General features: G+C 38.8%; 1 protein-coding gene across 5 annotated transcripts in view; it reads right to left on the reverse strand.

Moving 5' to 3' along the window:
• il1rapl2 (interleukin 1 receptor accessory protein-like 2) overlaps window positions 1-23,363 on the reverse strand; it is a 363,155-nt gene that overhangs the window by 105,485 nt on the left and 234,307 nt on the right. For all 5 annotated transcript variants that reach the window (XM_051419083.1, XM_051419084.1, XM_051419086.1 and 2 more), the window contains 2 exons: window positions 7,008-7,194; window positions 6,763-6,916 (listed from right to left, as the gene is read on the reverse strand). In XM_051419083.1, coding sequence (XP_051275043.1) covers window positions 6,763-6,916; window positions 7,008-7,194 — 341 coding nt within the window. The remainder of the gene's footprint in view (window positions 1-6,762; window positions 6,917-7,007; window positions 7,195-23,363) is intronic.

The raw sequence follows: 23,363 nt of genomic DNA on the forward strand, positions 1-23,363 counted from the left end.
ACTTAGGCACAGCTTTGAACTAAATACCAACATCAGAATACATCGATCAGCCAAAACATTATGACCACCTGGGCACCCTAGTGGTCATATATGTAATGAACCTGTCTCTGGTTCACCACTTTTCCTTCCTTGGACCACTTTTGATAGGTACTGACCACTGCAGACTGGGAACACCCCACAAGAGCTGCAGGTTTGGAGATGCTCTGACCCAGTCGTCTAGCTGTCACAATTTGGCCCTTGTCAAAGTCGCTCAAATCCTCACGCTGCCTATTTTTAACACATCAATTTTGAGGACAGAATGTTCACTTGCGTCCTGATATATGACACCCACTGACAGGTGCCATGATAATGAGATAATCAGTGTTATTCACTTCACCAGTCAGTGGTCATAATGTTATGTTACAAACATGCTCACAATGACAATGCTAACATGCTGATGCTGAACAAGTATAATGATTACGATCTTCACAATCTTATCTTGTGCAGCTGGGGCTGATGGGAATGTCCTAAGTTTTGGAGATATTTAGTTATAAACCAAAGAATTGGATGCAGCTGTTTTTCATAACCATATTAAGTTAGCTGGTTTAACAACTGCCAAAAAATTAGCAGCACCCAATGGAAGCAACCTCTACTTTCATTGCCAAATTATGTTAAACAGGATACATTTATTTCCTAAAAAGTGAAAGAGAGTGGACTAAGTCCTTGATTGCTGAATTGTTTTTAACATTTTTCAGTCCTGCTTGAAATCCCATTTGCACTAGGTAGATTGGTTGAATTAACTGGACTACCTTGTATGTTAGACGTGTACTAAATGCATATATGTACATACACAACGCAATACTGTTTTTATAAATACTGTTAGTCCTTCGATTTCTTTTCTCTCTACTCCCCACATCCCTTTCCCCCTGTTCTTGCACTGACCCAGAGTTATCCCTGCTCCGACCTGATCAGATCTGTTCTATCCAGCGGACCGTGTATCTGCTTCAGTTGTGTGTATGCATGCATTTGCCTAAGTATTTATGTGTGTCTTGCTGTGTGATCTTAGGCCATTCCTCCCCAGGCTACAGCAGTAATACCACACTACACACACACAAAAGGGGCCAAAACCTCTCGAAGACCACACAGTAGCAGATAAAAACACAGTGTACTAGAACAACTAATTATAATAATGAGACCTCCACTGAGGCCAATGGTCCAGTCTTCTACGATATGCATAACTGGAAGCGCAACCACTATAAATGTTACAACTGACCTATAATGTTAATGTTATGTTAATGTAAAAAAATAATTTGTGAATCCACCCAGTGATTCAGAACCATTCCACTACTTCAGCCCTACACCTTTTCACCAAATTTAATGAAAATCAGGCCAGTAGTAAACAAAACCTTCAAGCCTATAGTAGAGCTTTTGTAAAATGAGAAAAGCCTAGGGACTGGGCCTAGGTTGTGCACTTCATAACAATTTCTGTAAACTTTTAATACACGCGAGAGCTGCATCACATTCTCCAACAGCCCTCATGCTCACAGACATATTTCATTGTCATTTGCCATGCTGTGCATGTGTTGTATGTCCTAATTCCCCCAAATTTCCAAAGCATCCAAAGGTGCATTTTTAGAGTGAAATCAACTCTAATATTTCCAAATGCACATTATTTTTGGCAAACTTTGACAAAGTTTATGTAAACTTTCAGCAGCCCAGGACATGTAGGTTTAGGCCAATACAGAAGCAAAGTGAGCCTTGCGCAGTTAATCAGGACCTAAGAACATCCCAGGGGTAAGAATTGACAGTATGAACAGGATTGTAAACACATGAGATTACCCCAGCTTTACAAAGTGTACACTTCCCTTAGGCAAAGCAGTTAATTAAAAGCTGTAAATGTTTAAAAGGTAGCAGTGAGAAGCTTTGAATGAAGCACATTGAGAGTGTGACATTTAGAATACAGATTTCTCTCCAATCTCAGAGCCAACTTTGGGTCTATTTTCAGCACTTCTTTTCAGCTAAGTGTATTTTACTGGAATCAACATCATAGCCAGCAGCTGATCTGCAGGCTCTCCCTGTGTCTTTACTTTAATCTCAATTTAATGTTGAAAGCACGATAATAAAACCTGCTGCCAAGAGACATAGACCTAACTACAGCATCAAGGACATAGATGTTTAGCCAATGCCTGGCACACACTAACAGATGTCTTAAGGGCTGGTTTCACTGAACTATTTACAGTGTAAGCATGCTGTCAGAAATACAGAGCTGAAGTTGAGGAAATTCCTGTTTGCAGCATGTGAGATAGATGGATCCTTTACAACAGCAAATGATGCTGCTAAAATGCTACAATGACACAGTAAATCTTACACAAATCTGTCTGTTTTCTATTGCACCCAGTGAGATGCACATACACACATATATTCGCAGTTGCACACGGACACACAAATCTTGCTGTGGGTCATGAGCATTGGCCTGGAATGACCAAAGAATTGGCCCTGAGCTCTGTGTCTAGAAATGGATAGAAAAGAAACAGACAGAAAGCATCAAATACATAAATGTGGAGAAATATAGAGAGGAAGGGAGAGAGAGGCTGAATGAGAAAGGAAAATATTAAGAGTCAGAGATATATTCTGGCTTCCTAAACAGGACGAGATAAATTGGCCTCACAGCAGTTGGTGTGTGAAGCATCCAGCTGACACAAACATACACACACACACACACACACACACACACACACACACACACACACACACACACACACACACACACACGGTTCATTCATGCTTATATTGTCTCACTGAGTTAGTCCATCCCCATATGTTAGTTTGCTTCCCTGCTCATTTCTGCAACTTATCTGATGATGACCCAAAAACAACACAGGGATATAACTGAAAAACTGAGTAGCATGCCGCCTTTTTAAGTAGACATATAACTTCATGATGTGAAGTTGTGGTGTATAGTACGAATAATCAACCTGATGCACGATATTTCAGTATGGTCTCATTATATTTGTTTTTGGTTTGCCTTATGATGACAAAACAATCCTGAGTCACATTAGCAAAACCTGGTAATTTAACGTACTATGTAAATTCAGACTGATGACATAATACATCTCTTATAACATTTGCATATTTTGTTTTCCCTTGGAGCATGAAATGTACCCACATCCTCTCTTTAGAAATTGCTTTCTCTTGTCTATTTTTATCCTACACCAGTGGTTCCCAACTTTTTTTCCTTAAAGGACCCACTTTCTATCATTGAGTAAACTGACAATCCCTGACGAAGTGACATATTTTATGGATATTTCCTATTATATTCAGTGCTTACCAATAAAACTACAGAACAACTGATAAACTGTACAAGGAATGAACACAATAACTACAGGAAGTGTGTATTTTTAGGTCTAAGTGTGACGTCATACTCAGTAGGCTTTTTTGGTCAAATTCAGTGTTTTATTCAAATTGTTCTAGTCTTGTGTGAGGGCTAAGTGAGTTTGGGTCTTGAATAATAATCATAAATAATATCATAATAATAATCTAAACTTTAACAATTCCCTTTCCAGAAAATGAAGAACATGCTGAGATATAGACTTACTGTGTTTATTTTTTTAGGTTTTACACCCCTTAAAAATCAAGGACACCATGAAACTCTGGTGACCCCTAGTGGGAGTCCCGACCCCTAGGGACTGTTGTACAACATGATTCCCTTCCTGACTTCAGGTACCTGGAATTTGTTGTTTTGTGCCACCTGCACTATTTGATATGTAATACAAATTATGTATTAAAGAGATAACTGGGCTAAATACAAAAAATAAGTGTTGTGTTGAACATATTCCTATAAGATATCATTTGTTTCAGGGGTTAACATACATCGATTCATTTGGCTCTGTCTGCTGATAAAACTTTAATCCTCTGAGAAAGTGGACAACAAGAAAATTGAAGGTCAGTTTCTCTTTCCATGTTATGTACCAGCGTTTATTTGTGTGATATTTTGACTGAGTTGTAATTTATTTTGTACAGTTATTAAAGTTAATATATGAACATCATCGTGTTAGCAATGGTCAATATAAAGACAAAGATTTATCATGTTCTCAATGGTAAAGATGTGTCTTTCAATATTATATTTCACAAAACAAAACTCACTTTCTTACTTTCCCTGCATATTTTATATATATGTTGCAGTGGGATTTTGCACGAAAGAACAGAATAGAAATTGAATTTATGTGTTCTAATACTGATTCCATGCTTTGACCTCTTGTTCTCTTTAATAAAACACAGCAAAGCTCTGCATGGAGGAGAAAAAGCATTATATCTAATCACAGTGTTAAGCACTGATTTCAGTACACTCTAAGAAATGTTCCAATTTGACAACTCAACATGGGAGCCAACAGAAACTATTTCCTTAGCAGTGCTTCCACAATAAATTCACAGAGAGAAAACGTATAATAGCTGTTATTTCCAATGTTATCTCCCTCCACAGGAGAGTAGATGAAGGGAACTGAGGAAATGTGGTTCTGAATAATTCCTTAACAAATGAAGCAATGCCTGTTCATATCAACTCATGCTCAACAAGAGGCCGATGTACATCTGAACCACAGTACAAAGTGCAAGATGAAAAAAGAACCTCACTTTGGTCCTGGGATTCAAAATGTAAGAGATATTGAGCACTAAATGCAAGACAGCATACTACACTTTCACTCTATGCTGCTTGAACATCACATTATGTCAGACTAGAAAATCACTCAGTGTGTGGGTTTTCATGTGTGTGTCTTTATGTGAGGGCAAGAACTTCCAAACAGCGTCCGGATGTGTGAAGCAAAGACGGAGTGCATGTTAAAGTGCCTGTTTGTCATAGAAAATAAGCACAATGTGTTGTTATTGCAGAGACATCAACATGCATATTGCATGTGGCAGAATGACAAAACACAAGCAGGAATGTGCACACAATTAAAGAGACTGCAGCCCTCCCCCAGACACACTCACACACTGACACACACACACACACACACACACACACACACACACACACACACACACAATACAAAAGTCCAGATGGAAGTAAGCTTAAACTCCGAACAGCAAAGTGCAGATGTTTCTGCTGAGTCAAAGCTCAGACAAAGGACGTTGAAGATTGAACCAATGTATGTTTAATCTGGAAATTAAACAAATACATACACAAAATGGTGCTGGGAATGTAAATGTACTCAATTGTTTGAGGGTAGATATATATTGTGCATTCAAGGAAACTTTAAAAGTGCTGTAGTAATGATGAATGATGTATTGCTGAGTCTAGGCATCTGTCAAAATAATGGATGCTCTGGAGTTGCTGAGAGATCCATTGCATATTAAAAGCAGGCAGAATACATATTCCTGCCATGGTTTAAGTCCACTCAGTTTCTTTGATGGCAGTCAGTTTACCCGAAACCACTGTGAGCGGTACATATAATTAATCAATTTTCTAAAATCATAACGATTGAATTGACCCCCAAGTACTGTTTACATATACTGTCTGTGTGTGCCTGACCCTATAACCCTGCAGTACCTTTCCAATTAACATTTTTGTACTGTCCATATTATTTGACAGACCCCATCTTATCATAGCTGTATTGGCTGAACCCATCCCATCCCATCCCAAAACACCCAGCTGTCACTCTCATTAACTGCCTTGACCAGGTAAAGTGCTCAATGTCAAATAATTGCCTGCAGCTACATGACAATAAATCCCCCAAAGTCCCCCAAATTCTATTCAGGGCAACCATAATAATCTTGGCAATCTGTCAATAAATGTTACCCAGGAGTCCTGTTCAAGTCAAAAAGGTTGTACAGAAAGTTGTCCATGCTTTTATTTCATTCTCTTTGGACTTCTGCAACTCAGTTTCTTCATGTTTAAAGCAGATCTGCAGTTTGTCCAAAATAGGGCAGGATCAAATTCAGGAAGGATGACCACATTACCTCCATTTTAGACTACCTTCACTGGCTACCAGATGATTTACAACTTTACTTTTACTATTGTACTAATTACTTTCAAGGCTACATTAAGCTGAGACTCACAAGCCAGTATCTAAATGCTTCACTCAATAGAGACTGAGGACTTTCTATTAGCTATTGTAACACTGTCGTACCATATAACATTGCTTGGGACATCCATTTCCGTGTTTTAAAAAGTTCTCTCTGTGTTACAAAGTGATTCGCTTCATATTTTTTTGACCATGGAGGAAAGCATGGTTTCAGGTTAAGGTGTGTCCTTGAAGTAAGTAATGTTTGCTCTCGCAGTTGTTGAAGCAACTACTTTGCATTTAGAAATCTCCAGACAATTTGTAGGCGCTGAGATCTCCAATTATCTTGTTTAGTGACTAGAGGCGACAGAGCCTTTACCGTGTTTTAATCATCACCAGTCCCCTTTTAACTGATCCTATCCTCCCCTATCGTATTCCTCCCCATTCAATGCTTTCTCACACTACTGTATAGAATCCTGTCCCAAATCATCCAATCTCATTCCATCCCATCCTGTCATTCCCTATCCTATTGTTAATGCATCCATCCATCAATCTGAACAGGTAGACACCATACCTTATTTCTGGCATTAGAGATTCATGTTCCTCTCATACTGCCATCATGTGCCAAAACACATTTTGCTTTCTTAAATCTATAGGCTATCTGAAATGAATTCAGATTTAATTTTAAAGTAATGCTTCAATTCATAACATTTCCCAAACCACAATGCAAAATACATGTGATATATTTTCCATCCATCCATCCAACCATCCATGCACTGTGTCCTACCTGTGACTTTGAGTTGTGTTGTCCTCCGCACCAGTCTGGATCCATACTTTAACTCACAGGTGTAATTTCCCCCGTCGCCTTCCTCCGTCTCAGGAATCCAGATGTTTGTAGTGTTGACTGTGATGGAGCTTCTCCATTCCACCCTCTCACACTCCTGACAGAAGACAGACCGATCAAGTTACAGTACACGGGTCTACAGAAGACTAAGATATGGTTAGTCTAAACTTTTTTTGTGTGTATCTTACCTTATACCAGGTCATCTGTGGTTGCTTGTATGGAAATAAATAGTCTTCTATATCTGGGCAGTTGATCATTTTACTATGGGTTATCTCAGCTTTCTCCAGATAGCGGATCTTGCTGCTGAAGCATTTCCCCTCATCACTCTCCTCCACAATCATCGACATGGACACTTTCATGCAGTATGTTGAGTTCCTGGACAGATTAAAAACACAAATTTGGGGAAAAAAAATATTTTATCATGTTCTTCTACTGACATTAGCAGACTTTTAAACTTTGTGATATACAAAGTTTCTGAGAAGTGCAAAAAAGTGAATAATCACCAATCAAATCTCCACATACTAATGTAGATGTGAACTACTCACCATCACAAAAATAACACATAAGATTTGCTGTCTGTATTTCTAAGGCAAGTCAAGCACCCTCAAATGAATCTGAGTGGGTTTGATTTGAGCAAATTTGTTTATCCAGTCACAAGTTAACAACAGCAGTGGCATGAGTCACTCCTCCATTTGTCCAATGCTAGACCTCTATGTGAAACAGTGTAAGAGCTGTTTTCATGGTGAGTATTGGGTAGCCCATTTGGCACTGTTGTGGGTATTTTGGTGAAATTATAGGCCCTCTGACATCTCAGTGTTTCTTTGACAACATTGAAGGAATTGGCATCCAGAAGAAATTACAGGTTGTACAACCTCTAACACACACAAACAAACACCATTTCATAAGAAATGAAACTCTGTAAAGGAACAACTTTAGGCAATGTTGAGGAAATAGTTTATTCCTTTCACTGCATGTAAACTATTTTGGCCATAAAGGCTTGTGTTGACCGATCAGTCTTCATTCTAGTTGAGATTTAAAATTTCAGGATTTGCTCATCATGGCGAGGAATAAATGTTGGTATGTGGATTTATTAAATGACCAATAGATTTCTGACCCTAAGAAACTAAACATCTGTGCTCATAATTACAGAATTCTATTGTCAATCAAGAAGAAAGAAAATTGCAACTCACATGACTATGGAAGCTTACCACAGACTCAGAGCTGCTTAAATGAGAAGCTGCAGGTGGATCCTTGTTAAGAGGTGGGGCATAAAAGTGTTCTTTAATATCTAGTCGTAGTGTTTTCAAACTGAGCAAGGAAGCAGCAGCATGGCAGAGCTAAAGAGTATGGAGTGCAATGCCCCTCAAATCGACTGCTTTTCAAGGTGTATATTGAAAATATGCTGCTGTGAGCAGAACACCTTGTCTGTCTGAGCCATTTTAACTCCATTGGCCTTTTCTCCACACCAGACATTTCCTACATGCCATGGTAGGAAAAAGTGTTACTAATAACATTAACGATGTGCACTGGTCTATTGAAGTGTCCAAGCAAGTCTGACAGCCATCATTAATTGCATTATTCACACATGTGCTTTAAAAGGCTGTGTATCCTCAAACTGCCATGGTAAGAGAGAGATTCTGGAATTACAAGAAAGAAAGACATTTTCTCACATTTAGGATAATGCTAGTTGTTTCTCTGCAAGCATATGCATATTGACAGAGCCACTGTGATAGATGATGACTACTACGACTACCACTATTAATCCTTAAGTCACATATGACTATTACAAAAAATTTCAAGCAAATGTTGACAGAATGGTGACAAATTGGTTAAACCAAGCTTTAAAAAGAACGTGCTAAACAGCAGACAGACAAGTTAGCGACTAGCTGGGGAACATATGGAAGCATTTAGCAGCAAAAAAGTCAGATATGTCCCTCAGGAATTAGGAAACCAAATGAGAGCTAAGAGGAGAGTGAATATTTCACTTACATTCATCAGGTACCCAAAGACACGACTCTGGTCAAATGCTTATGTTGCTCCATGACTGCTGTATGTGTAAACTCTTTACTAATGGGCTATTTGCCATTACCGTATGAGGTTATAATACATTAATGCTTGGTGTTACTCAACCCTGTTCTAAAGTCTGCTTATTCTCTACTGCCTAGTGTTTGCACACCTGATAAACTGAAGCTCTTAATTGGATCAGGTGTGTAATAACAGAGCTGAAGCAATAACTTATAAGACAGGTAGGCTCTATGGACTGTGGGTTGAAAAACACTGCGTCTGTCCCAAAAAAAGAACACTTGATTATGTCAAGAGTGAGTTGTTATTTTTTATTGGTACTATGTTGGAGGTTAGAGCTCTTTAATGTCAGCAAGATAACTCACTGCATCCTGCTGTTATGATGTTACATGTGTGTCAGCATGTCCTTGAGCCAGATTATCTAATTAAATGAAAAAGAACAGACTTTGAAGTGCGCTATGATAGGTATGATGCAATGTGTTTTCAACATTATTTTAGATTTAGGATCTGCTCAAGGTGATTGTAATTGTTTGTGTGTTTCCCAAGTTCATCCCAGACACAAAAGACCACATTGATCTTTCTCTCTCTCTCTCTCTCTCTCTCTCTCTCTCTCTCTCTCTCTCTCTCTCACACACACACACACACACACACACACACACACACGACCCACCCATTGTCCCCTAACCACAACCTCTCATCTAAGTGGATCTAAACCACTTATCCCATCAATGCTATTAGTCTATGTGGGTGTTTTTTTTGTGTGTTTGTGTGTGTGTGTGTGTGTGTGTGTGTGTGTGTGTGTGTGTGTGTCTTACAGGGGACACAGGGATTTTTTTAGTCATTGACCTAACCAAGACCACCGAGCATTGAACTAGAGGCCTGGAAAGCCTTTTATCCATCCATCCATCTCTCAGTTTCTCTCTTCCTCATCAATCCATCTCCAGCCTACAGCATCTTGTTTTCTCCTCCAGTGATTCAGTTACCTTTTCCTGTATGCTCCTGTGGCTCTCTCTCTCTCTCTCTCTTGCCTTTTATTAACCCCTAACATTATTTTTTGCACTCCACATCACAGCCATGGTTAATTTTATGACAAAAAAATAAACACATGAATACATAACAATAAAACCGTATCTGTTGATAAAAATGAAATGTGAAAGACAGACAAATGAACAAATGGATTACTCTTTTATTTCATCTTATTCAACGAACTACATGCATCAGGGGAACCACACATTGTATGCTCCTGATGACAGTTACGTTAGCTAATGTTATCATTAGCTGCAAAGACCTTTGCAGTAAATGCATCCTGTTCCTTTAGTGTGTACGTTTGATCTTGTACCCCTTTTTTTACATTAAATATATAATAGCCTTGTATTGAGTCTGTGATTATTTGTCCTTTTACGTGACTGCAACCAACTCAACTACTAGCTTTATGAATGTGCGATGACATAATCAATATGCACATTAGCACGTGATGTCATCTGGCAAGTTTTAGTGACTTAGGGAGCTATTGCTAACTACTTTCACTGAAGAAGAGTTGGCAACACTGCATACCAGCAAACAGAACATTATTTAAATTTGCTATCGTTTGAATATGTGATATGCAGGCTGTTGACCATCTAAATCTTCCTCTATGTTCCCAAAAGGAACCATTGTAAAATGTTTATATATGTTTGAAACGTGTCACAGACAGACAATGTTAGTTGGCAAACATGGTGGATCATTAAGCAACCCCAGATGGAGTTTGTGAAGACCAAAATAGTGTTAAAAGGAGAATGAATATTGAACTTATATCCTCCAGGTGGCCAGAAATACAACTTCAAATGAATGCTAATGTTGCTATGTATCTGCAGGATATGTAAATGAGAAAGAGTTTGCTAAGACTTTTTTCCATAATCATTTTAAAAGATGATGTGCCAATGCTGTTTTTACAGTGGGACTCCAGGGGAGCAAATAATCAGTTATTGCAGGTTTAATCTTATCTGAAGTTTTAGCTGCTCATGCTAAACCCAGACAGTGAATGTAATTTTAGTGAAGTAGCCTAAGTGAACTTGACTTAACTTTCCAGTTCACAGCGACAATTTGAGACTTACTTGGGACTTGAAAAGCAATGCTTTTATGTGAACTCTACTTGTAAGCAACAGAGTTTATTCTGTGTATGACTTTACATGATGCATGAGGATTATGAATCATGTGGTAAACTTCCATATACACTATTAAAGCTAGTATGTGATGAAATATCTAAATTCAAAGCCATTCAGATCCTCCCTCGCAGAGGCACTGACGCAAACACACTGGCGTACCCAATAGCTGAAAGGGATTTTATGTTAAAACATTCTTTTATCTTGTTCCTTTGATGATATTGTTCTATACATTCATGCCAGTATTGCAGACTGAACTGAGATGAACTGAAATGTGGAGAAAAAAAACAGCTTTTCTGTGTTTTTCTCTCTGCTACTTTTTCTTATTTGTCACTGTTGTATTGGCCTTTGTCATAGCTCCCCCTCTGCCTGTCCAACACAGAAACCAGAAGCCTAACACTAAATGGTAAAAGCAGCATCTATGTAAAGAACAATGTATTATGCATATCTCACTGTAAACATGACGATTTAATTAGACTGCAATGCAAACGCTGTGTCAGAAGCATTTAGTGCATGCTGTGCACCTCTTACGGATGCAAATTGTGTGTCTGAGTGTGGGTGTGTATTCATATCTGGCTCTGTGTGGAATACATTGAAATGCTTCAGTTAGTAAAATGGCCCTGGAGTAAAAGACACTAGAGTATTTAATGTGCTACATGCTAGAGCTGAACATTTGTTACTATTCTGTACTTTAATGACAAAAAATGCACCTAAAATAATGAAGTTACCCTGCAATAGCACCACCAAGGGGTGGCCAGGGAGAACCATGGCTGTGGCTGCCCCTGGCCACCCCGACTGAAACTGCAGTTTTTCTAATTTACTTCTGTTAATTAAGGATTTATTGCAACTAAAGCAGATTTGGTGGTTCTTGGAACAGTGAAAAGACTAACAAAGACTGTTTTGGTGGGTTTTATTTTGTTTCTGTTCACTTTGAATGAAGTTACAATGTTTTTATTGAGTCTGGTATCCGTAAATAACCCACTTAAAAATGTCCTTAAAGATTTCTTAGAATAATAATCTGTCAGTGGCAAAAACAAGCACTTTTAGTGGATGACGGGGGCATTTGTCCAAAAGGAATAATATTAACTTATGTTGCCCTATTCACAGATATTTACAGATATTACATTGGTAATTGTTGGACTTGTTCAATTGGTGGAAAGCTGTTGTTACTGTCTCATTATTTTGGTCTGAGATGCTGCTTCTCAAGTACAACATCCAGTGGCATGTGAATTGAATCAATGACTAAAACTGAATATCCAACAGATTCAAGTAGCCTGATTATACTCCTCACACACTTTATTATTATCAATAATGTTCATGACCTTTGTTTGTGAGATTTGGGGGAAAAGAGGAAATCACTAATTAAAGCAGAGGCAGCTGGGGCAGACTAAAAGACAGAGGATATAGTAAAATTGCATCCCAAACAACACATGGATGTGTTAAACATCACAGCAGTTGCAGTGTTTTTTCACAGAGGTTGGAACTTTCATTTAATTGGCTTTCTTCCAGAAGAACTTCAGTCAACTTTGGAAATCAAAGGTGTTTCAAATCAATTTATCATTTTCCTTGGCAACGGATGTATTTTGAACTAGTATCCCTAATTTGTATCTTCCTATGTGTGATTTTACAGCAGATATCTGATTCATTTGTCCACACAGAGCAGCCATGATTGTCCTGGATAGTGTGAGGTGTCTGTATAAATTCAAACTTTAGGTTCCAACCCTTTTTTGCTTTCTTGCCAAAGTTAGATGAGAAGATCAATACCACTTTCATGTTAAATATAAGGCTACATCACAGTGGCTACAGCTAGCTTGGCTTGATCTAAAAATAACAAATCCTCCCTCCATCACTTCTAAAGGTCAATTAAAAAACTTAAAATGTGAGTTGTGCTAGCAGCGATTTCCTGAACTCAACTTATGTTGACGACAGCACTTTTGTCTCCAGTTTTTATGCTAAACTTATGTTTAGTGTACAGACATATGAAAGTATCAATCTTACAGCAAGAAAGCAAATAAACTGTCAAACTATTAGCCTACTTTTGCAATGTTGTATTTCATGAAATAAAATATTATAAATTTGATATTTAATTTCATGTCAGTACAAACACCTGGTAGGTGGATATCATTAAGAATGACTGGTGGATAAAAAATACATGCAATAAATAATAAAGAACACAAGGTAGATTTACAGCAAACAAAGTTTGGTTTAGCTTTTGCTGTATTCACCAACTTGTCTAAAGCTAGGAGTTGGTCTTTGTGGTTAAAATCTAAGAAAATTCTTACAATTATTATTTTTTTTTTTATACAAATTTCCACACAAAAATGATATTAAATCCCCCTAAAGATAAAAGCTGTTAATGGAACATCTCACCACTTAAGACAGCTGCGAATGTGCATATCTGTCAAGAAAAAAGGAGGGGGACATTTATGTGGCACAGGACAGAAAATGGCTGGAAGAAATAGACAAATGAGAAAAGATCGTGAAAAGCCGAAAGACAGAGTTAATATAGTGCTACGGATTAGATTGTACAAAGATGATATTTATGGTTTATCTTGATCTTATTAGAGATGTGTTTGCATTTCATAGCCTCAGGTTATTTCATTCTCATGAGTCGTGCACACTTTGCAGGCCAACAAAGCGGCATTAACAGCGCTGGTGTTTATCAGGATAATTTATGAGGCACATGTCCAATTTATTGGCAGTTTAATCTGTTTTCAACAACCGTATTTACTGTACCTAGGCTTACCACGATTGGTAGGAAATAAAGTCTTCTTGTGTAATTGAGAGATAAGACATGATAATAGGATTATTGCATCCACACACAAATAAGGTATTAAATGACAGAACTGTAGGACGGGTCCATTCACTCAGTTAGTTGGGGTTTTTTAGTCTGAGAGCAGTGATATTGTAAGAGGTGATTGATAGCTGGTTGTTTTTTGTTTCCTTTGAACAGAGCCAGGCTGGCTTTGTCCCCCTATTTCATCTTTTTGCTAAGCTAAGGGGCTGCTTGCTGTTACTTTATATTAAGCATGCAAACATGACAGTGGTTGATCTTCTCATCTAACTCTTGGCCAGAAAGTGTTAATGTCCTATAATGTCACTCATATACTGTACAGTAAATGAGTGAAAGCATTAACAATATACACCAGGTGTGTTTTTATTTTTATAGTTATCATGTTTGCTCATTATTACATTGTTGTGAAATTAACTCTCAAATTCTCTCTGGTGTTTTTCCACATGCGTGTCCTGTGCAGGACTTTGGTAACAAACCTGTCTTACAAAAAAATGTGGCCTGACTTTTTAATGCCAGTAAAATCTGTCCAGTGAAGCTGCATCCTGTCTTCCTGGTAATGAATGAGGTGAAAAAAGAAATTTAAAAGGTAAAAGGAAAGATCTGATGTGAGTGGCTGACATTTATAACCCTTTTGTTATCAGCAAGTTCCTTTAAGCTCAAGTCTAGTACATACACACACAGCATTCATGTGGGTGAGAGGTCTGCTCTGTGTGGCTTGTTATTTTGTAACATGGCGAAGAAAGGGTACAGTTGGTTGCCTTTATTTGCATTTGAAGACAGCTATGAATAAAACATGGAAACTCATTCTTACTACTGTGTATATGTGTGTGTGTTCATGAGTCCCTATGTGCATCTATTAACACAAATGAGGAATGTGCTACCATGCTGAAACAGATGCCAGGTGTGAGCAAAAACATATTTCGACTGGCAACATGACTCACGAGTTAACTGAAAAGGAAGCAAATAAAACAACTTAAAATTACATTACACGCTGTAAAATGGAAATTATTATTTTCAGGTTCAAAACTGTACTACAAATTATAACAGTTTACTAATTGGATTAGTCCCAGTCTCAGAGTCCTCATCTGAATAGTTCATGTTCAAGTTGAAAGTACTGTTTGAGGCTATCTGGCACACAGACAGCATATGTATTGAGGCTATAATGATTTTTTTTTCATCATTAAACTGTAATCATAATTTAATGGGCTTGCTGTACATCTGTTACAGTGTCCACAAGCACTTCCAAAGTGTCCTCAAGCAGGGCCGCATCCTACGACTCCAGGCCCTCTATACTTTGGCTGACCGCTAATATTTCATATTTGTGTACTATGTGTGAGTCTGTGTTTGTGCTTGTGTTGGAGCGCTCTCCAAAAAAAACACAAATTCCAATTACCTAAAATGCAAAACGAACCATAAATTAATCTCCAAATCAACTTATAATCCACCATATCCTCCCTGTCAATAAATCAAGCTCACCCTCCCTGCAATTACCCTCCTATGATCAGGGCAGGCAGCTGGAGGGTGCGTTGAATTATGGCGTTAATAGAGGGGGATGTATCCTGGCCAGCAGGCAGCGTGTTTATACCTGGACGGAGCTGCAGATTAATTTGACTATCAATCTAACTAACAGGCAGAGAGAGAGAGAGCGAGCACCTGCACATGCTGAGATATTAACACACAGGCACGTACACATTTCTGTGCATGCAAGTATCTGAATACAAATGCTTCTACATAAGGATTCATGTATTAGCACAATGGCTGTATTATGTTATATTAATGAGGTCCTAAATTCTGCTTGTGCAAAGATTTTCCAACAAATGGCAGCAACAATTATATTCTTTTTATTAGTGGAATTTTAATGATACTCTACAGGAATAGGGCTGGTGCAGTGGTGCAGTGGTTAGCACTGTCGCTTCAAAGCAAAAAGGCTTGGGCACTTGCTGTTTGGAGTTTGTATGTTCTCTCCGTGTGGTTTTGGTCTGGTTTTTCCTCCCACAGATCAAAGACGTGCAGGTATAACTGGTGACTCTAAATTGCCCATAGGTGTGATTATGAGTGTTATGCTTGTCTGTTTCTATGTGTCAGCCCTGTGATTGACCGTGCAGGGTGTACCCCTCCTCTCAGTCAATCTCAGCTGTGTTCAGCTTCAGCACTCTGTGACCCTCAAGGAAAACGCTAATAGATGGAAGAAATACATATATTATTTTCAAATCTCAGCTAGACACACACGCATGCATAACAAGAGAGGGTGCAATTGTGAATCATTTTAAAAAGATTTAAAAAGTCCTTAGGTCCTTTCTAAAATAAAACTGCATCAAAGTGCACTGGAACTAAAAAAAAATAAATATTTTTTTTCATTATTTCGAAAATTATAGTTTCTAAAGAGAAAACACACAAATTAAACAGGCTGTGTCAACTCACTGACACATGAAAATTGTTCGCCTCAGCCACCTCAGTGCTCAGTGTTTGTTCTATGTCTGGTCAGTGTTTGTACTGTGCTACAAGTCCCGCTCTCAAGTCAAGTGTTAGTTCACTGAATAAAAGGGCAGATCTGTGCATGAGTGTGTGTATGTTCCACTTGAGTGCTAATATACCTTTATTTGTCAGGTCAGCAACCTCAGCCTGTGAATCTTAGATCAATATGTGTCACTACTGATGAGTAACAACTTTACCTGGGTCCCATTGGACAGTTTAGACCACAGACATCATGGATTTGAATGATCACTTTACTTGTGCATTATATCTTTAATCTTTTATCTCTGTTACAGCCTCAGTATATATTTAGGGTTTTAATACATTAAATTAATACTTACTTAATACTTTAATTGCAACAATACTGCCAGCACTTGGTTTCATACAGAGCATTTGAGCACCTGCACCCCCGCTTAATATTGCTGCACGCTCAACCCACCCCACCGCACCCCACGTCCATCACTTACAACTTACTCCAAAAAAAGAAAAAGCAGTTGCAGCTGCATTGTATTTTAATTTTAGCTTAAGCTTTGTTTAGGCTGTATAATAAATCTGTGTCAGGCCAACCTGGTCTCACTAATACAAACACTGCCTCCCGCTTCAAAATATGATGCAGGTGGTACGCCACTAGTGTCATTTCTGGACTTGCTCACCATTATAATGATAACGTGTTTCAGTATCTGTTGCACTGCACACAGAGAGGTTATTGGATGTTTTAATAACCAGACCACTTTCTCATAGTGGTACCAGTGGTAGGAGCAAGAAAAGTGACCCTACAACTTTTTTTAAAATCCGCTCTGCATGCCTTCCTAAATCCTCCTTGTGCTCCGCTCACATGCTCTAGTTTGGCAACAGATCAAAGCTGAGACAATGTTAGAGTCAGTGTTGGACTTTAGAATGTAAGAACATGGCTATTTCTTAGAGGCATAATGTACTACCCGGTAAGTATAGAACTCTCAAAGGTACACATAGAAAAAGATTTGTTTATTACACTATTAACAAACAAATTCCTATTAATTAAATTATCACAAACTAACCGCCAAATGGTGAATCTGAAGCCTTTAGGCCCCTTAATGGTCGGGGCCCTAAGGCAGTTGCCCACTTTGTCCACTTTGTCCTGTTGTTAATTGGTAAGTTGCACTAGTGATTGATTCTATATGTCCCTTGTCCGCTTACATTCAGAAGTGTTATAGATAGACTTGAGTAAAACTGTGTGCCTTAGGACAAACAGAAAAGAAAATTATAATTTTGGCATGTCTGACAGAGTATGGCTGTACAACTACCTTTATCTTTGTAGTTTCCGCAGGTTACGAATGAGTGATGTATAAAAAAAACATACAGAGTGGGGTTTTGCTTGGGTTACACAGCATGAAAGCCAATTTGCGTGTGGAAAAAGCGAAGTCACCTGGCCAAGGTGACTTCAGACTGTGTGTGGTTCTGTGCATTATGTGTGTGTAACACTGAGTGCATTTACCCCCAGGCTTGTATTTAAAATGAAGTTGTTGTGTGAGCTTGATTTTCTGTGAATTTATGCTTGTGTTGGACTCTTCAAGTTCATGTACTCCTTTATATATTTATGTGTACATGTACATGTGCGGGCTGTATGTCCTCCAGCACTGTCAGTCCTGGAAGCTGGACTACAGTGTTAATTAAACCTTGGTTAAAAGTCAAGGTATAAAAGAGGAGGAGTTAAACTTTAATTCTTTTTAGTCAAAAAGCTGACCAACAAATAAGGACTAGATGGGCTTTTACTGATTGAAATTAAAACAAAGCATTCAATTTGTGGATTCCTGGTGTTTGGAACCAAGAATACTTTTTGGATTCACCCATTACTGAACTCAATACGGTTCACAGAATCACAGAAGCTGTATCTGTCCTCAAAAATAGCTTGAAGTACTTACTCACCCTGTTCACTCTTTCTCTCTCCCAAAACAAAAGTCATTTACTGTGCACTGATGTCTTACTTCTTGCACCTGCAACCTTGTGGCACTTGAGTTACTTGCACATGCAGCTAAAATAATTCTTGATGGCTTGGATTGCACCTCTTTTGTATGTCGCTTTAGACAAAACCGTCTACCAAATGAATACATGTAAATGTAGAATACTATTGGGTCACAATCAGTGACTGAGTAGGATCATTTTAAGATAATTGTATGCTACTTCAAGGGGTGAAATCATGCTCACTTTGCCTTTAATGAGTGAGTATGTAGATCAGTGTCTTCCTGAAGGACGTTTAGATGAGAGCTTTGGATGTTGCGAGGATCAAACTACCACCTTTGCTTTACAGAGAAGCCTTTCTAACACTAGAAAAGGGGTTGTTAACCTGGGGTCTAGGGAAATGGGAGATATTTTCATTTCACAATTATTTAATTTAGGTTAGCCCAATGAGAGAATGTGTATGAGTATTGTGTTAATAGGTTTCATACTTTTCACTGTTAATCGGCAGTATAGACAGTTATGGAATACCTGAATCTTATCAAATGTGGGTCGGCAGCCTGATGTGTATCAATCTGGCGGTTCTTGACACCAAAAAGGTTGAGACTCCCAGCACTGCACCACTCGAACTCACAGGCTGCTTCATTTTCACATATCCTCCTCTGCCCTCCTTTCTCCTCTGTCTTAGTCCTTTCCTCCATATCTCTACCAAGTCAGATCGTATTTCAGAGCAACTTAAAACCCCTTGAACATCAAAGTGTCAAAACCGAGGCCTACTTTTTTTTTCAAAAGACTGGCCAGGGCAGCCGGCATTGGCTCAAGTCGGCATGCACTGGCACACGTTGGCCCACGCTGGCAAGAGAGTGGTACCGTCTCAATGGCTGCCAAGTCATAGAGGACTGCCAAAGCAACTTCAAATGACCGCTCTCTCCTTCTCTGCTCCTATTTCGCTCTCCCCTCCTCTCTATTTTACTCTCCTACTGCTATTGTCTGTTTCTCTTCCACTCACACTCTTTTCTCTTCATCTCTTTGTCTTTTTCCACCCGCCGTCTTTATCTCCTGCTCTGAGTCTGTTAATCTGATGAAGAGAAAGGTTAAACATTTGGCTGGCATTAGAAAACACCCTTGTGACAACTATGCATGTGTTTATTGTGTGTGAGTGTCCACAGAGAGTAGATTTATCCTCTAATGCAAAGAGAGACAGGTGGTTCAGCTTACTAGAAATACAACAGGGGAATAGCTGAGAGAGATAGAGAGAGAAAGAGAGTTACACACAACTAGAGCAAAATAATAGGAAATGACAATTAAGCCTTTAATTTGACTTCATCAGCAATCATAAATAGGTGAAACTGCTTTGTGGAATGTGAGATGGAATAATTAAGCCAAATTTCAGTGGACAAACACCAGTTTATTACATGTAGTCAACCACCAACTAGCCATGCAGCCATTCACAAAGACATCAATTACAAGTCTTCATACCTAATTAATAAATTGTTGTTTGTTAGTGCTAAAATTACCCACATGAGCCACCTCTGTGGTTGAGGTTTAAGTTTATGCAACTAGAACTATTTGATTAAGGTGAGACTGGATGGAAACTGTTGTCAGACAGTTTGTATGGTAAAAAAACATCCATCATGAACTCCTCCCTAAGGGTTTTTTGCAGAGGTATAACAATGTCCCTCGACCTCTGCTTTTGTTTCAAAGGGAGGCATAGGGATATCATTTGCCCTGATAGTTCAATCCTGTCTCTCCATATAAAGTTTATACAATTTCAGTAAAATCTTTACAGACAATGTAAACTGTCAGTAAAATGTACACCAACTGCATAAAAGCTCGGTAAAATGTGAGTTGTAAAGGCTTTTTAATTTGTTTTTTCTACAATATCCACATATCCCATATTACTATATTATAATACAGTTGCTGTTTGTAGCATCTACAGCATGATTAAATTAGGCACTCTCAGTAGTTGATTAAAGTTAAGGAAAGATTGTAGTCTTCGTTTAATGTGGAAAGGTCCATAGCTACTTCCTGATTGTTGTTTTTTTTTTTTTTTTTGTTGCATGCAGGACTCAGTATGCAAACTAGAATAAGAAACTCCTGTGTTTTGCACTCCCAACATCCATCACCAACACATCCATACAACCTACAAGCTGTACTAAAATGTAGCAATCACCTCACTCGGAGAAATGTTGACTGTGAACTTCACCCAGGTAGCAATTACATTACCCACGACAACCTAATCGGGAAAACAAATTAATATAACACAAACAGAATGTCCAAGGGACGGGGTTAAATAGCTTGAAGGTACTGGGGATGCCCAAGAACTAAAGGAACTAACTTACGAACTAAAAGTCATTTTTGCACATTCCTGTTTGCATTTATATCATGTCTAAAGAACTGTGAAGATTAGATAAATTATTCCAGTAATGGATTTCAAAATGTTTACGTACAAATAACCAACAACAAGGTCATCACCATTAATACTGTAGAGCAGCTCTGCTCATTGAGGTGGATATAATGATTCTGATTCCATGCAGACATGCAGATAGGAAAAAAGGAGACTGAAAAATGCTTTTCTCTATTTATATTTTGCTTTAGACTGTAACTGCAAATACAGTTTTGTGTCTCCCATTCACTCTGATTAGCTTGTTTTTTGGACTAGGAATCAAGTACACAACTTTGTTTTTAACGTAACAAAAATGTGCTTACAGGTTGCTAGTGCTTGCTTACTTACTTTGTAAATGCAACAACCGCAAGGTTTGTGTTTGAGGACATTGCTGCCCATTGTCCGCACCGTAACCCCCAAGCCACCTCTACTAGGCAAATTTTAGGCATTTGAACAAACAAACAATGCCTGTTTTTCTAGTGAGAACTGTCCACCACTACCACTAATCCAGTCCATTAGCAGAGTGCTAACCAGTCTGCCAATGAGATGGCCGGTGACACCAGCCAGGCTAACGACCAATCAAATAGTCAACCATGCAGTGCAGACATCTAGAAAAACAGCCACCTTGTCAGTCATTCCCCATCAACAAGCCAGCTAGCCAATCCGCCTGCCTCCCTGCCAACAAACCAACCAGCCACCGACCCTACCAAGCCAAGAGTCCTGCCAAGATGTCACCAAATGAAACAACCACACACCCACCCTGTTGGCTTGTCAGCCAACCAATTCACAAACTCACTATCCCAGAGGCCAGTCAGCTTTTCAGCCAGCTAGTCAGTCATTTTCCCACACAGAGAACATGTTACATTTCCATCTAATACGATGTGTTGAAGTGAAGAACGGGCAAAGCCAGAGGCATGAAATCTCTCATCTCACGCTACCTTGTTCACTATCTAACACTCATTATTTTATTCTCTCAGAGTCCTTTTCTCTATCAGTTTGTCCTCTGTCTTTCTCATTATTTGTCCTCTTCTCTCTGTGTGTGTGTGTGTCCTTCTAGTTTTTGATTCTCTTTCTGCCCAACTCTCAGAGATAGTCGAGTGTGGCAGGATAGAGGTTTGGTGCAAAGTCTTTCTCACAGTGTTACAGCCTCAATAGTAAACTGAGACCTCTCACTGTGCGTATCAATTTCTTTCTAAGTAATGTGTGTGTGTGTGTACTGGGGTCCTAATCATAGTGGTTGTATAGAGGGTCTTGGGCAGTCGCAGCATGCCCTCTTCCCCTACTGAGGTCCTTAGGCCTGCAGAGAAAATGGATTTTTGCTTTTCTTTTCTTCTACTCATTCCTCCATCTCTCTCGCTCTATCAGCATCCCCCTGTTTTTCTCTCTGTCTATTTACCCTTTATCCCTATCCCTCCAATTGAACTACTTTCTCCTTGACTCTCTCTTTACCCTCTCCTCTCTATCTCTTTCCCACCCACCTGCTTTCATTTCTTTCTCCTACTCCCTGTGCCCATCTTTCTTTCTCTGTACCTTGTGTCTTAGACAATGTTATTTTCCAGTTATTTTCTCCTGAGAGGGAATGTCACTCTACCTTTAATGCTTGTTCACCTTTGGTTTTATAACAGTGTCTGCAGGTTGTCCTCCCTTTCTGGCTCACACAAGCCCACATACTTTAATCGACACTAAGGAGCTGCAGTGTTTTGAAAATCAACAGGTAAAAGATGGATCCCAGCATTCAATATGAAATTAAGTATGTATAAACAACAGCAATACGCCCTGTAGCATTTGATTCCACAGACAATCAAAAGAAGATGAGAAACACAGACAATTTTACAGCTACAAACATAACACGCCAAAATGCTTTAACCAGGAGTTATCATGTGTTTTCTATACGAGATAATCTCAGAAGATCATTATAGCAAGGAGACAAGCTGTTAATGGAACCTACCCTATTACCATCACCTGTCCTTTTTGTGCCTGTGCACTTCTGCACACTGGGCATGAAAAGCAGACAGCACCATCACAGATCAGAACCGTCAAATATCGGATCTCTTTTGTTCCGTCCTCAGCATGGCTTTATACCCAACTGGGAGTGTTTTAAAAGCATTTTTCCTGCCAGATGTTGTTGACTTGCTCAGATTTTATCATATTTACTTAATTTTTGTCCCTCTAGCATGGGTAAGTAAACTACGTAATTAAATAGTTTCTTTTTGTCTGTTTTTAAGATTGGTAGTCTGAAAAAGGTGTTTTATTTTGAAAATTTGATTTTCTCTGCTGTTCCTGTTTCTGACTTCCTGCCCCGCTCGATCTGCTCTGTGCAGCTTGACGCAGCTTTCAGGTAGGTTCATCACTACGAGCAACCCCTTTCACACTGTCATGTTCTCTTCACATTGTTATTCGATACATAGTTATCAAATCACTAAACAATTTGGAGACGTGGACAGTGTCCCAGAGGACTGAAACCAGCCTACGGTTTTTTGTCTATAAATTAGAAATCTATAAACTTTGTTGAATGTGTTGATGTCTTTGGACAGCATTCACCAACAGTTGAAAGACACAGCTGCAAATATGTCTTCATTCATACTGATATTCTTGTTTACAACAAAGTTAAGACAGGATGTTTGAGAGCTCCAGGGTCTTGTGCACTCAGAGAGAATAGGACATATCATATGCCAGCAGCTACAAAGCTCGGGGCAGACCTAGGGCATACTGCATGAATTAAAGGAGCCTGGGCCTCTTTGTAAGGGACATGAAAAGGATCAATGCTGAGTGTGAATGGCAATCAGTTTGCCTT

This window comes from Dicentrarchus labrax, unplaced genomic scaffold (genome assembly GCF_905237075.1).
Source record: "Dicentrarchus labrax unplaced genomic scaffold, dlabrax2021, whole genome shotgun sequence".
Lineage (NCBI taxonomy): Eukaryota > Metazoa > Chordata > Actinopteri > Moronidae > Dicentrarchus > Dicentrarchus labrax.